Source organism: Falco rusticolus, chromosome 8 (assembly GCF_015220075.1).
Source record: "Falco rusticolus isolate bFalRus1 chromosome 8, bFalRus1.pri, whole genome shotgun sequence".
NCBI lineage: Eukaryota > Metazoa > Chordata > Aves > Falconiformes > Falconidae > Falco > Falco rusticolus.
Window position 1 is genome coordinate 10,252,084 of NC_051194.1, and position 12,235 is coordinate 10,264,318.

The following is a 12,235-nucleotide window of genomic DNA, read 5'->3' on the forward strand; positions in this document are numbered from 1 at the left end:
GTCATGATTATCATTGCCCTTGTTGTTTCTGAGGATGCAGGTTCCTATTAACTGCCCGTCAAGCCTGGGTACTATGGCAGAAACTGAGGAGAACATGTAGAATTGTGTGGGAGTATTACAGAGGTGTTCCTGCTCTCCCTGGAGCTCCTTTGCAGCAGGCCTTTTCTCTTCCCCTTGTACCACTCCTAAGGTATGTCTTTTCTCCTGTGTCTGTGCTGCAGGAAAATGGGAGTGCCCATGGCATCAGTGTGATATATGTGGTAAGGAAGCAGCTTCCTTCTGTGAGATGTGCCCCAGGTCCTTCTGCAAGCAGCACCGGGAAGGCATGCTCTTCATCTCCAAGCTGGATGGACGTCTGTGCTGCACAGAGCACGATCCCTGTGGGCCTAACCCTCTAGAGCCAGGAGAAATTCGTGAGTATGTGCCTCCCATAGGAGCCCTGGCTAACGGTGAGGACACCCAGCCACCGGAGCAGCCACCTGCAGACACAGACCTGAGCATTCAGCCTCTGGACAGCGTACCTCAGTCTGTGGCACTCAGACTGCAGTCACCAGAAAAGCCCCCAGCTACCCTAGCACTGAGGCTGCCACCATCGGACAAGCCCCCCACCACCCTAGCCCTGAGGTTGCAGCCGTCAAACAAGCCCCCCACTACCCTGGCCCTCAGGCTGCCTTCACCAGACAAACCACCGGCCACCCTGGCGCTGAGACTGCCACCGTCAAATAAACCCCCCACCACCTTGTCACTGAGGCTGAAGCCATCCAACAAACCCCCCACCACCCTCTCACTCCGGCTGCAGCCTTCGGACAAACCTCCCACCACCCTGTCGCTCCGCTTGCAGCCATCGGACAGGCCCCAAGCTGCCCTGTCCCTAAGGCTGCAGTCAGAGAAGCAACCCATCATTGTAGCGCTGAGGCCCCAGCAGCCCGACAAACCTCCCACCAACGCGGTGCTCTGGCCACTGGACGAGTCCTCCAGTGATGCCTCACAGCCTCACTTGCCAAGCAAATCTCCGGGAACTCCACTGTCATCAGACGAGTCGCTTGTTACTGCTGGTGCCTTGCAGCTCCAGCTGTCGGACGAGCCTCCTGCTGCCCCCGGGGTTTTGGGGTTATCAGACAAGTCTCTCATTGACACCAGGACCCAGCAGCCTGAGCTGCTGGATGAGTTCCCAATGAAATGCCTGCATCCTCAACTGTCGGACAGACTTCTCGCCACGGCGGGGACCCTGCAGTCCCAGCTGGTGGATGAGCCTCCTGGGGCCGATCAGCTTCAGCCACTGGACAAAGCCTCTACCCAGAGTCTGCAGCCTCAGCCTGTGGAAAAGGCTCCCAGCTCCGTGGTGCCGCAGGTCCCAGCACCAGAGATGACTCCTGGTCCTGGGGTGCTGTGGCCTCTGCCCATGGAAAAAGTTCCCAGCTCCCCGGTCTCCCGGATCCTGCCCACGGAGAAGGTTCCTGGATTGGCTGTGCCACGGCCCCTGCCTCCAGAGAAGGCTTCTTTCTCCGGGGCAGTGCGGGTCCCAGCCACAGAGAAGGCTCCCAGCTCTGGGGCACCCCGTCCCCTGCCTCTGGAGAAGGCTCCTGCCTCGGGTATGCTGCGGATCGTGCCCACAGAGAAGGCTCCCAGCTTAGGGGTGCCGTGGCCCCTGCCTCTGGAGAAAGCCCCTGGCTCCCGGTCACCACACATCTTGCCCATGGAGAAGGCTCTTGGGTCGGGGGCCCTGCGGATCCCGCTCACGCAGAAGGCGCTCACCCCTGGGGTTCTGCGGCCCGTGCCTCCGGAGAAGGCTGCCGACGCTGGGACCCTGCGGGTCCTGCCTCCGGAGAAGGCTCTCGGCTCTGGGGTGGCTTGGCCTCAGCTCTTGGAGAGGCCTCTCACTCTTACAGCCCCGTGGCCTCAGGCGTCAGACAAGCTGGCTGCTGCCGTGGCTCCTCGGCCTCAAGCCTTGGACAAGCCTCTGGCTGCATCGGCTCCAAGGCTGTTGCTGTCGGAGAAGGCGCTGCGGCCCGTCGATCAGAACGCTCAGCTGAAGGAGAGGGGAGCCCCGGCTATGGACCTGAGTCCCCAGCAGAAAGAGAGGACCATGTTAGCTGGTGAGCAAATCTCTTGGTCTGCTGGGAAGGTGGTGACGCATGTCGGACAGGTGCATTGGCCTTCGGAGAAACTACAGACGCATGAGCAAACCCACTGGCCCACTGCAAAAGCCCTGACACCTGCAGAGCAGCCTCCCCGGACAGCAGAGAAACTACCAGAGCCAACCCTTCAACCCAGCTGGGAAGTGGCCTCGGTCCCCGCAGAGCAAACCCCTTGGACATCAGAGAGATTGCGTGCATTTGAGCAGACCCCTCGGCCAGGCAGAGAAGCACCGGTGCCCCCAGAGCAGATGCAGTGGCTTATCACGAACGTTCAGACAATTGAACAGATTTCTTGGCTGAGTGGAAAAGTACAGACTCCTCGGGGGCAGGACCCTTTGCCTGAACAAAACACAGCGCTAGCCCGTAACCAGGATTCTGTCTGTCATGAGTTGGCCGACTCAGAGCCAAAGTGAGGTTGGTGAATATGGGAGGCAGGTTTCAGTCTTTTAATGTTTAGGGAGGGGGAATCTTTGTTTGTTTTTTTTTTTTTATTCACTTCCCTGAGCCCAGCCCCTAACCCATGCACATCCCATCCATATTCTCTTGTGACATGAGCAAGGACATTCTCTTAAGTCTGAGTGTGGCCCAGCTGAAGGGAGAGAGCATCGATGACCTGTTCTTCTTCCTTTTACAAATGGTAAAGCTGAAATAAAGAGTCCACTCTGGGTAAAAAACTGCAATTCCATTGAAATGGTCACATTACTGATCCAGCGTGTTCGAGCTCCAGGTCTGATTCGTAGGCAGGTTCCCAGGTACAAGCTAGGGGCCTTGCTTTTTTACTGTATTTAGAGGAAGCAGGTGAGTCAGGCGGCCCTGGGACTGGAGGTGTTTCAGGGACCAGGCAGTGAGCAGTCAGGTATACGCCCTTGCCAGACTCTGTAGAAGCAGGGAAGGGGTTTATCTGTCGTCTGCCCAGGTCTCTGTCCCTGCAGGGTGTTGCTTTGTGAGGTTTGTCCGTACATTCGCTGGGACGTGCTGCATGCGTAGTTCACTGAAGGACAGGTATCGTCTCCAGCTGAGCTGGGAGAGGAGCCCGCTGTACTCGCTCCGTGCAGTTTTCTCCAGCAATACACAAGATCCGTTCAGGCTCCTTTGTACGAAGCTGCGAGTGTCCAGGCCTGAGAAACAGGGGATCTGAAAGAGGTCAGGGAAAAGACAGATCTTGGAAGAAGCCATCTGGCAGTTTTTTCATTCTTGTGTCTTAATCTTTTAACACAGGACACACGGAGTGTTTCCTGCACTTGAAAACAGTGTGACCTATAAATCAGCAATAGCAGAGTAGGGCAGAGTGGGTTTCCCCAAGGTGCTGAGCGCTGCCCTGGCAGGGTGGTGGTGCTCCCTTCCAAATTTCCATCCAGTCTCTTCTTGACTTCTGTCGTCACCGTGAGCCAGCAGACTGAGCAGTCTTTTCTCCCCTTGCCTCAGACATGTTCAGGACGTGTTTGCATCATACCTGGTCTTCCCAGCAGCAGGACGCTGCCGAGCTGCAAGTGAAGCCTGTACCGTTCGCTAGACAGCAGAGAGGCAAGGGTGCCGTAGCTGTATCGGGACCCATCTCAACACCTTCCCCTTGGGTAGCTTCTGGCTTAACTTTTCTACAACCAAAGGAGACTTGAATTAACTGGACTGTGTTGGTGTGCGTGTGTGTGTGTGCGCATGTGTGTCCTTCCAACTGAATAGTAGTTCTCACACTGGAACACTGTGGGCTCCAGCAGCTGGCTGGCTTTCTTTTTTCTTCTTCTCCCTTTTCCAGTTAAGGAGATGTTTAGTACTTGGTGGTCATCAGGCTGGTGTCCAGACTAGGCCTTCTGCAAGCTGTTTACTCAAGCATCGAGGCAGAAGTTTGCTTAGCCTTGGTACTCGTGGGACAAGCGGTAGAGTCCCAGGGACCTACAGAGTGGCATCTTGGGACCACTGGCACCCTGGCAGGCAGGAGGAGGATGGGCCCCTGGGCAGCACTGCTCAGGCTGGATGGGGTCGATATCCTGCCAAGGAAGCACTGCTGACCAGCACGCTCTCCCGCTCTCACAACACATTACCTCTGTGGTTTGCCTGAGCTCTGCCGATCTGGGTGCCGCAGTCTTGGCTCTCCACGCCTGCCACCAGACCATTGCCAGCTCCAGTGTATCCTTCTCCTTACAGGCAGATCTGAAGGTCCCTCCCTGGAAAGGGAGCATTCAGTTCCAGGCTGACCCTCTCCCTCTAGCTTGGGAGCAGGTCCTTGTTCCCACCTGGCTTGCAAGTGCCTGCTGCTCCCAGAGCAGACGGTCATTGATCTTTGCGGATTTCTATGAAGGGAGGCAGACACTTGTACCAAGACAAATCCCAACCCATTCTTCTTTCCTGATGTACGCACCCCAAGGCAACATCCTGCTGTAAAGGCCGGGTGTGCTGGGCACGAGAGGACATTACCAGTGCTACGGTGCATCTCTTCTCTAGTCCGAATCATTTCAGATCCTTTGTAGAATAGCTAGCAACTTCGAAAAGCTTTATGGCTTATGGAAACTTACTGTTTAATGTTGTTTTTTTTTTCCGGAAAGACTGGCAGGTCAGTTCCTGCTTGCTGCTGAAACTGGGGAAATGCAAGCAGCTTGTGTTTCTGCGTGACTCCTGCACAAAGGGAATCAGGACAACTCCTCAGAGCCATTGAGAGAGAAGATAATCTAAGGGCATTCATTAACTTTTTTAAACAAATTAAAAAAAATAATGGTAATGACGTTCAGTATATTAAGTATTTATCGTGTGTGAGAAGGAAAATAAATCTTGAATTTGCATTTATAGGCCTTCCCATGAGCTGGACTTAGTCATGTAGATTGTGTAAGTAGGGTTACCTCCGTGCCAGCCACCCAGCCAGCTACAGCTGTAACCAGAAAGGTGTCTGCACTGCTCTGTCCACCTCCGCTTCGCATTGTCACGTGTTAACTAGTTACTTGTTTCATGAAAAATAAACTGTGAATATTTTTGGTGCAGGCTTTTTTAAATCTGTATAATGGAGAAGTTCTCAATGAATTCTCATAAGTGCAGGTTTGAAAAAATCACTTCTATAAATCGTGTGCTCATGTAGTAGGGTGAGGTTCACGGCAGCAGCAGCCTTTCATGCAGCAGGCTTTTAGCCAAAAGCTTTTTTTTTTGAACAGTGAACGTGGATTGAACTGTTGCATGGCATTTCAAACCCATAGCCTTATTCCTTGCATCTGATCATACCCCACCTCTTCTTGTCTCACTTCATGCCTTTTCCATAAGGATCCAGGTTTCTGGCTTGCTACCTTTCCAGCTACTGTTGGAAAGTTGATTTTAGCATAGCTGGGAGGCTGCTCAGTAAAATTGGCATTTGGAAATGTCAAGGAATCCAGCAAGCTGCTCTTCCCTTCTTGCCCTTTTTGGGCCCCTGAGCGATACTGTCAGATCAGGAGGGCTTGTCAAGCGTATTGGGGGGCTTGCAGAGAGGGTAGTGGTGCTGTTAGGAATGGCTGGCTGTGCTGGGTCACCTCAACAAGACAGGCGAGGCCTGACCAGGCGTGGAGATGGGTCACGGCAGCCCTGCCCTGCCCAGCCTGCCTTCATTGGCAGGGAGCATGAGCTGAGGAACAGCTCTGGGCAATAAAACCCTGGCAAAGGATTTGTGGGCTTCTTCAGCACTTGAGGTGACTCTTGCTGTTGGTGGCAGCTGGTAGCACTGCCTTGGAGAGGATGAAAGGGAGCTGTCTGTACCAGAGTAGTTGGGTTAATTTTCTGCAGTTCATTGTTGCCTTCAGAGTTCAGCCGGGGGTAGAGGAAAGCAGCAGATAGCACATAGCCCTGGCAGACCGCTCCTGCAGGAGAGAGACTGCTGCAGCTCTGGTCCAGCCTCCCCAAGCCCTTGTACTGGGCTTGGCCAGCTTTGCTGCAACTCCATGGCCAAGGCCACAGTGCGGTGGAGGGATCTGGTCACCTGGCAGCTGCCAGCCTTGGGTAATTGCACCCAAGGTGGGTAAGAGGTGACTGTTGTGTTGTGTTGATTCCCTCGTGTGGAGAGTTGCTGAAGCAGAATCAAGGGTGTAATTATTTCTGCTCAGAGCTGTGTCCCTTTCTTTGCTGTCCGTGGGAGGCTCACGGAAACTTTCCAAGCTCACAAGCCCGTTCCCACTTGTAGGAATGGCTCTTCCTTCCTAGTTCTGAAGGGTGATGGAGGGTTTGCTCCCATGCAGATGCTTTGCTGGTCAACATCCTTGCTGTCAGGACGGCCTGGCTCCCCCTGCTCAGAGCAGTGGGCTGGGGTCACCTGCTGTGGCCTCTGTCCCATGGCAGGACCCACTTTAGTGGTGGATTTCGACAGTGGACAGGAGAGCCACAGTTGGTCTTTGGTGATGAAGGAGCTCTGGTGAGGTGGTGTCATGGTCAGGGACTCCCGTGGGCATGGGCTGCCTGCCCAGGCAGGTGAGGAGGGTTGCAGAGGGGCCAGTGCAGGGCCTGTGGGGGTGTGTGGGCAGGAGGGGAGTGGGCACAGGCCACTGTCCTGCATGGCTCGTTCCGTCTGCTCCAGCTTGCTGGGCTGGCACCCGATGTCAGCCAGGGCTTTGGTAAATCTAGCAGAAAAGTGACCGCTGTAAGGAATAATCCCCTATTGCACATGTTCAGATACTAACTAGCTCATGGTAGCTTGCTTTATTGCTCTTCTCAAGTTAAATCTTGGTGCAGACTTCCTCTTTAACAAAAAACCCCACAAGAACCAGATTCACTTCAATGCACAAAGTATCCAGGTGGTACTGTGGGAGCATGCTTTGTAATTCAGGGTGAAACCCCCTCCAGACAGGCTTTGCTTTGAAGGTGTGGCTGTTAAAATTCAGGAGATAGGAGGGCTGGTTGAACCAAAGGATGGTAACTGATTAAGCTGAGGCAGTATGGATTGGGAGGGTGCTAGAAGAGCTTCAGCTCAAGTTTGGCAGAACAAAAGGAAGAAAAAGCAGCCCTAACCCTGATGCATCTGGGCAGTGGTTTTACCTGAGCACGCTGTGGGTGTGTGCTGCTCCTACCTGGATGCCACAGCCAACGTTGTGACAGGGCAGGGGGCGTTTGAGAAACCTCAGACCTTCAACACCTTCCGTTTATTTTTTATTTCAGCCTTAACTTCTGATTTTGCTTGATGTTTGGAATAACCATAATTGTAACCTGCTTGTAATGTGCTTTGCCCTAAATTACTGATGAGGCTTTTCGCCTTTGCCAGCCAGTGAGTGTTAAAGCAAAGTGGCAAACTGTGCAGCTACTCTGAAAGTACAGAGGGGGCCAGCAAGGGCTCACGCTGTGTTTGGTCGCCCGGGCTTTGTCTGCTCTAATTACTCCCCTGTGATAGTGATCACGCCAGTGGCAGCATTTACAGCCTCTCCCAGCAGCGCGGCTGGGCTGATGGGTGCTCCGGGCTCCCAGGGCCTGGGAGATGGGATGCTGGAGCTTGGGGACTGCTCTGCCGCTTGCCTGGCTTCAGCAGGAATCTCACCTGCAGGGTGGCAGTGCCCTCGCCTAGCAGGAGGTGGGAAAAGGCAAGGTTTCTGCTCCAGGTCCTCCGAAAGCGATCTAAGCAAAGTCCAGTGCAGGGGGACAGCGTGTGTGAGCTTGGGCTGGAGAAGTGGCAGTGATGGACAGTCCCTACAGCACTGAATCTACCTCCTAGGGAAATCTGAGAAATGGGTGTTGCTATGTCCTATTTCAAGGTAAAGTTTTAATCGGTTTGCCCTTGGCGAAGCACTTGGGCTATTGTGGTGCTATTGTAAACCGTTTGGCAGCTTAGCACAGTAGGGCTGAACTCACGGCTCCTAGCCCATGGGCTGGAGGTTTCTTTGCAGGCTGAATCCCATCCCCTGATAGCTGGGGCTGGGCTTTGGCACGTCTGATGGAAACAGGATGAGGCGTGACTCGGTTCCTTCAATTTATGATGGTTCTTGAGACTCAAACCAGTGTGCCAGTGGGGCCCCGTGGGTGTAGGGAGCAGTGGAGCCACGTGAAGCAAGGCAGGCGTCCGCTAACTGCATGTTCTTTGTGTCCGTTTGGTACTGAGCTGGTTTCAGTTTTTGTTTTTTTTTCTGATGTTTCCGAGTTGTTGACTTCAAGGAACTGGGTTTTGTGTATTTTTTTAGACACTGGGAACTTGTTAAAAGGAAAAGCAGCAGCACCGGGAGGCTCAAGGTGGCGTGTGGCTGGAGCTGAGGGCGGCCCCAGCCGACATGGGTGGGAGGAGGGCAGATGTGCCGGCAGCAGCTGGCGCAGGGAGCGGCTCCTTCTGCGACGGGCAGGAGAAGCCTTTCAGCAGCAGCGCTCCCAGCCCTGCTTAACTGCAGTGCCGAGTTCACTGCCCCGCCAGCCTGCTCACCTCCCAGACACCAAATCTGTCGGATACCACGCGCCTGGCTCTGAATGTCCCGGCCACCCTCCAGTGCCATGTGCTTTCGGCTGGGGTCCTGGCTGCCGGCTAGGCTGGGGGTCCCGGGGAGGGTGGCCCTAGCTGCCTGCTCCTGCTCCCCCTTGCTCACTGCTTGGGGATGGGGAGGAGGGACATGGGGGACCACCCCTGGCAGCAGCGTAAGTTGCGCTGAAGCCACGAGCAAACCTGCTCGGAGGGCAGGCAGCCTTGGTGTGAGCAGCCCCGTGCTGCGTTCCTCCTCCACCGAGGCCCGCTGCCCGCAGGGTGCTGGAGGGAAATGCAGCGGGAGGCAGGTGCCCAGCGGAGGCAGGGACAGCCGGAGGTTGGTGCGGGTGGGCGCTGGGCCGGTGGCCGGGGTGAGCACTGCGTGGGGGATGCATGGGTGCTTGGTCCTGGCTGGGACTCATCTGTCAGTTCTAAGCAGGGATGCCAGAGCGGGTGAGAGAAACCTACATATTTCCAGCATGTATATTATTTTTAGAAGAGGGAGAGGGGAGAGTCTTGGACCATTGATTACTTTCATTTTGCTCCCCTTAGACTGTTGGCTGTGTATGTGAAACTTATAATGAAAAGAGGGTTGCCCTGCCCAGGTGCTCCCAGAACATGTACTGTAATTCTTTGTATATAGAAGAAAAATTACTGTAAAGTAAAGTTTAACTTTACTCTCGATGTCCTCTTGTGGTTTGTCTTGCCGAGCAGGGGGGTGGTGGGGGGAGCCCGGCTGCGTCCAGACACCCAGGGCAGGGATGGGAGAGCCCTGACAGCCTCATGGCAGCGGCGCAGGCAGGGCGACAGCTCAGACCACAATGCGGTTTATTTACATTGTACACCTCGAGAGAGAAGACACTTAAATAAATCTGCAAAGAACGGGGCAGCATCTCTGAGAGTGAGTTAACGGCCACCTCTGGGCCACAGCAGTGACTCAGGGAAGCAGCCCCTGCAAATGCCGGGGGGCAGGGAGAGGGTCCCCAGGGGTGAACATCCGCAGCTCCCGGCACCGCACGGCAGCTCTGCCACTCCACATGCCAGGAGAGCAGCCTGCGGGGCTGTGCGCCGCTGCCGCACTGCCGAGGGGCCCGTACAGCTAAAACACAGCAGGTAAAAACCCAGAGGAGTCTGGCATGTGCTGGCTGCCCGGCCGGCAGCAGCGATTCCCTTTTGGCAGGAGGTCTCAGTGGTGGCAGCAGCTGTAGAAGTAGGCACCGCTCCTCTGGCCCAGGTCAACACCCTTCTCCTCTGGAAGAGAGCAGGGGCAGCAGGCTGCCGGCACGTCCGCACCACGATGCCACATGGGAGCCCAACAGCTGCCGGTCCCAGGTCTGGGCCCTGGCAGGTCCCTTGGGGAGGGGTTTGGTGGCCCCGCAGAGAAGCGGCCAGGCTCACAGCCGTGGCGTGGCCCAGGGCAGGAGGCGTAGCTGGGCTGAGCACGCTGCGACAGGCCTGGCGCAGAGCGCAGCACCAGTCCCACAGCCAGGCAAGGCTCCTGGCTGCCTGCTCGCCAAGGGCCACCTGTGGCCCAGTTGGGTGGGCACGCGGAGCCTGGTCTGAGTGGGATGAGGACACTGTGATGGGACCCAAGCTCTGCAGGACAGCCCCAGCACGGAGCCGCAGTGGCCCCAGGGAGGGTGGGGGTGAGGAAGGGCCCTGCCAGACCCCACAGCGCTCATCCTCCACACCCTACCCAGGGGCACCTGCGCCCCCCACCATGGCAGAGGGTGCTTGGGGTGGGACAAATCCTGCCTGCTCACCTGTCATCACCTGGAAGGCAGTGAAGTGGACGTAGTCCTCAGCCACCTTCTGAAACAGCTCGTCTGAGGGGAGAGTGGGCAGGGTGGGTGTGGGCAGCCCCCCTGCTGGGCAGAGCGCCCCTGGCCCGGCTTGGGTGGGGGCATGGCCGGCAGCAAGGGGGCTACTCACCCACGCACTGGCCTGTCTTACTGGAGGTCTCGAAGAGCTCTGCCTTGATCTCTGCAACGAGGGCCCAGGTCAGTGCCTGCGGCGGGCGCAGGATATGGCCCCGCGGGCTGGGCTCCCCCAGAGCCACCCCCCAGGCACAGCTGCCGACAGCAGGCTGGCAGCGGCCCAGGGCAGGGTTCTGCGCTCCCGTCCCCTCGGCCCAGCTGGCCACCTGCCTGCCCCTGTCAGGACACGCCATGCCCAGGGAGGTCCCTGGCAGAGCCGGAGCCTCACCACGCAGGGAGCCCTGGCGCCTGGAGCCCCCAGATCTGCCGTGGAGCCAGGGCGAGGGCAGAGCCCCCTGCGCCTCCCAGGCACACCTGGATGCAGGAGCTCCATCCTGCCCACCCCAGCCGCTTGGTGCTGCAGGAGCCCGGGAAGGGCCGGCATTGCCCACCACCAGCGCCACGGCCCCACGAAGTGCCCCACCGTACCATCAGCGTAATCCTGCACATCGTGGAAGTCGACACCCCGCTTCCTCCTGTCCTCCTCCAGCAGGTCGCTCTTGGTGCCGCACAGGTAGATCCGGCAGCCCTGCAGCAGGCAGAGGGGTGGGAGGGATGTGCCCGTGGGCCCACCACCGGCTCCCCTTCCCCTCCGGCCAGGCTCCGCAGCCCCCCGCCACCAGCTCCCCTTCCCCCCCGGCGAGGCTCGGCAGCCTCCGGCCCCCCAGCCCAGCCGTACCTCCTCACAGTTCTGCAGCTCGTTCACCCAGAACTTGGCTCGCTGGAAACTGCTGCTGTCGGTGAGATCTGGGGGAGAGGGGTCAGGGTCTGCCCCCCCCCACCACCACCACCACCACCACCTCATCCCCCACCCCCCTGCTGCAGCCCCTGACCCACCGGTGCCACCGCCACGCTGGGACCTCCACAGCCACCGGCTCCTTCCCCATCCCGCGGCACCGGGCCCTTACCGTAGCAGACGACGGCAGCTCGTGCCCCACGGTAGTAGATGCGGCTCATGGCCTCATAGCGCTCCGAGCCGGCCGTGTCCTGGGGGTGACAGGGGGGCACTCAGCAGGCTGGGGGGAGGGGGGTGGGGGCTGTCCCGAGGGTCCCCGTGCCGGGGGTGGCAGCAGGGCGCTGGCACAGCCCTGACCCCGCACTTACCCAGATGCCCAGGGTCACCGTCTGCTCCCCCACGGACATCACCTTGGCCACGAAGGCGGCCCCGATCGTCTGCAAGGGAAGCGGGAGCGCTGGCACAGGCCGGGAGGCGGCGGGCCCGGGGCTTAACCGGGGCACCAGCCTGGGAAGGACCGGCCCGGGGGCTCAGGGGTTAACGGGGGCACCGGCCTGGGGAGGACCGGCCTGAGAGCTTGGGGGGTTAAAGGGAGGACCGGCTCGGGGACACGGCGGCGGCGGTTAACAGGGGGACCGGCTCGGGGAAAGCGGCTCGGCCACACGGAGGGGGCTAACAAGGGTCGGGCCCGGGGGCGCTGGAGGGGCGCGGGGGGGGGCACCATCTCGGGGACGGGGCCCGGACCAGGAGGGGCCCGGCGCGGCGGCGCCGTGCCGGGGCCCGGCCGGTCACTCACGTTCTGGTAGGGCCCGGGCCGGAAGCGGCGGTGGGCGCAGCGCTCCACCAGGCTGCTCTTGCCGACCCCCTCCTGCCCCAGCAGCACCACTTTGGCGTCCACCCGCCGCCCGCTCATCCTGGCGCCGCCGCCGCCGCGGGGCGGGGCCACAACCGGGCGGGGCGGGGCCGGCGCGGCGGAAGCGCGCGGGCGGCGGAAGCGCGCGGCGGC

The 12,235-nt window shown here is 58.5% G+C and overlaps 2 protein-coding genes across 7 annotated transcripts in view; one reads left to right on the forward strand and one right to left on the reverse strand.

Moving 5' to 3' along the window:
* NSD1 (nuclear receptor binding SET domain protein 1) overlaps positions 1-9,201 on the forward strand; it is a 66,878-nt gene extending 57,677 nt beyond the window's left edge. For all 6 annotated transcript variants that reach the window (XM_037397179.1, XM_037397178.1, XM_037397180.1 and 3 more), the window contains one exon: positions 222-9,201. In XM_037397179.1, the coding sequence (XP_037253076.1) occupies positions 222-2,551 (2,330 nt within the window). In that variant the 3' untranslated portion in view covers positions 2,552-9,201. The remainder of the gene's footprint in view (positions 1-221) is intronic.
* Positions 9,202-9,328: 127 nt separating this feature from the next.
* On the reverse strand, positions 9,329-12,179 carry RAB24 (RAB24, member RAS oncogene family). Its single transcript, XM_037397188.1, has 8 exons — positions 12,026-12,179; positions 11,598-11,666; positions 11,402-11,480; positions 11,173-11,240; positions 10,923-11,022; positions 10,450-10,500; positions 10,281-10,343; positions 9,329-9,768 (listed from the first exon to the last, which is right to left on the reverse strand). Exons 1-8 carry the CDS (start codon positions 12,140-12,142, stop codon positions 9,704-9,706), a joined length of 612 nt encoding a protein of 203 aa, XP_037253085.1. The 5' UTR covers positions 12,143-12,179; the 3' UTR covers positions 9,329-9,703.
* Between the last annotated feature and the right edge of the window lie 56 nt (positions 12,180-12,235).

Excerpts from the sequence above, each read along its gene's own strand:
- RAB24 (XM_037397188.1), bottom strand. The coding sequence starts at position 12,142 with ATGAGCGGGCGGCGGGTGGACGCCAAAGTGGTGCTGCTGGGGCAGGAG. Across the intron at positions 11,241-11,401 it reads AGCTGCCGTCGTCTGCTACG|ATCTCACCGACAGCAGCAGT; the intron begins GTAAGGGCCCGG and ends CCTCTCCCCCAG. Across the intron at positions 9,769-10,280 it reads TGCCTTCCAGGTGATGACAG|AGGAGAAGGGTGTTGACCTG; the intron begins GTGAGCAGGCAG and ends GCTCTCTTCCAG.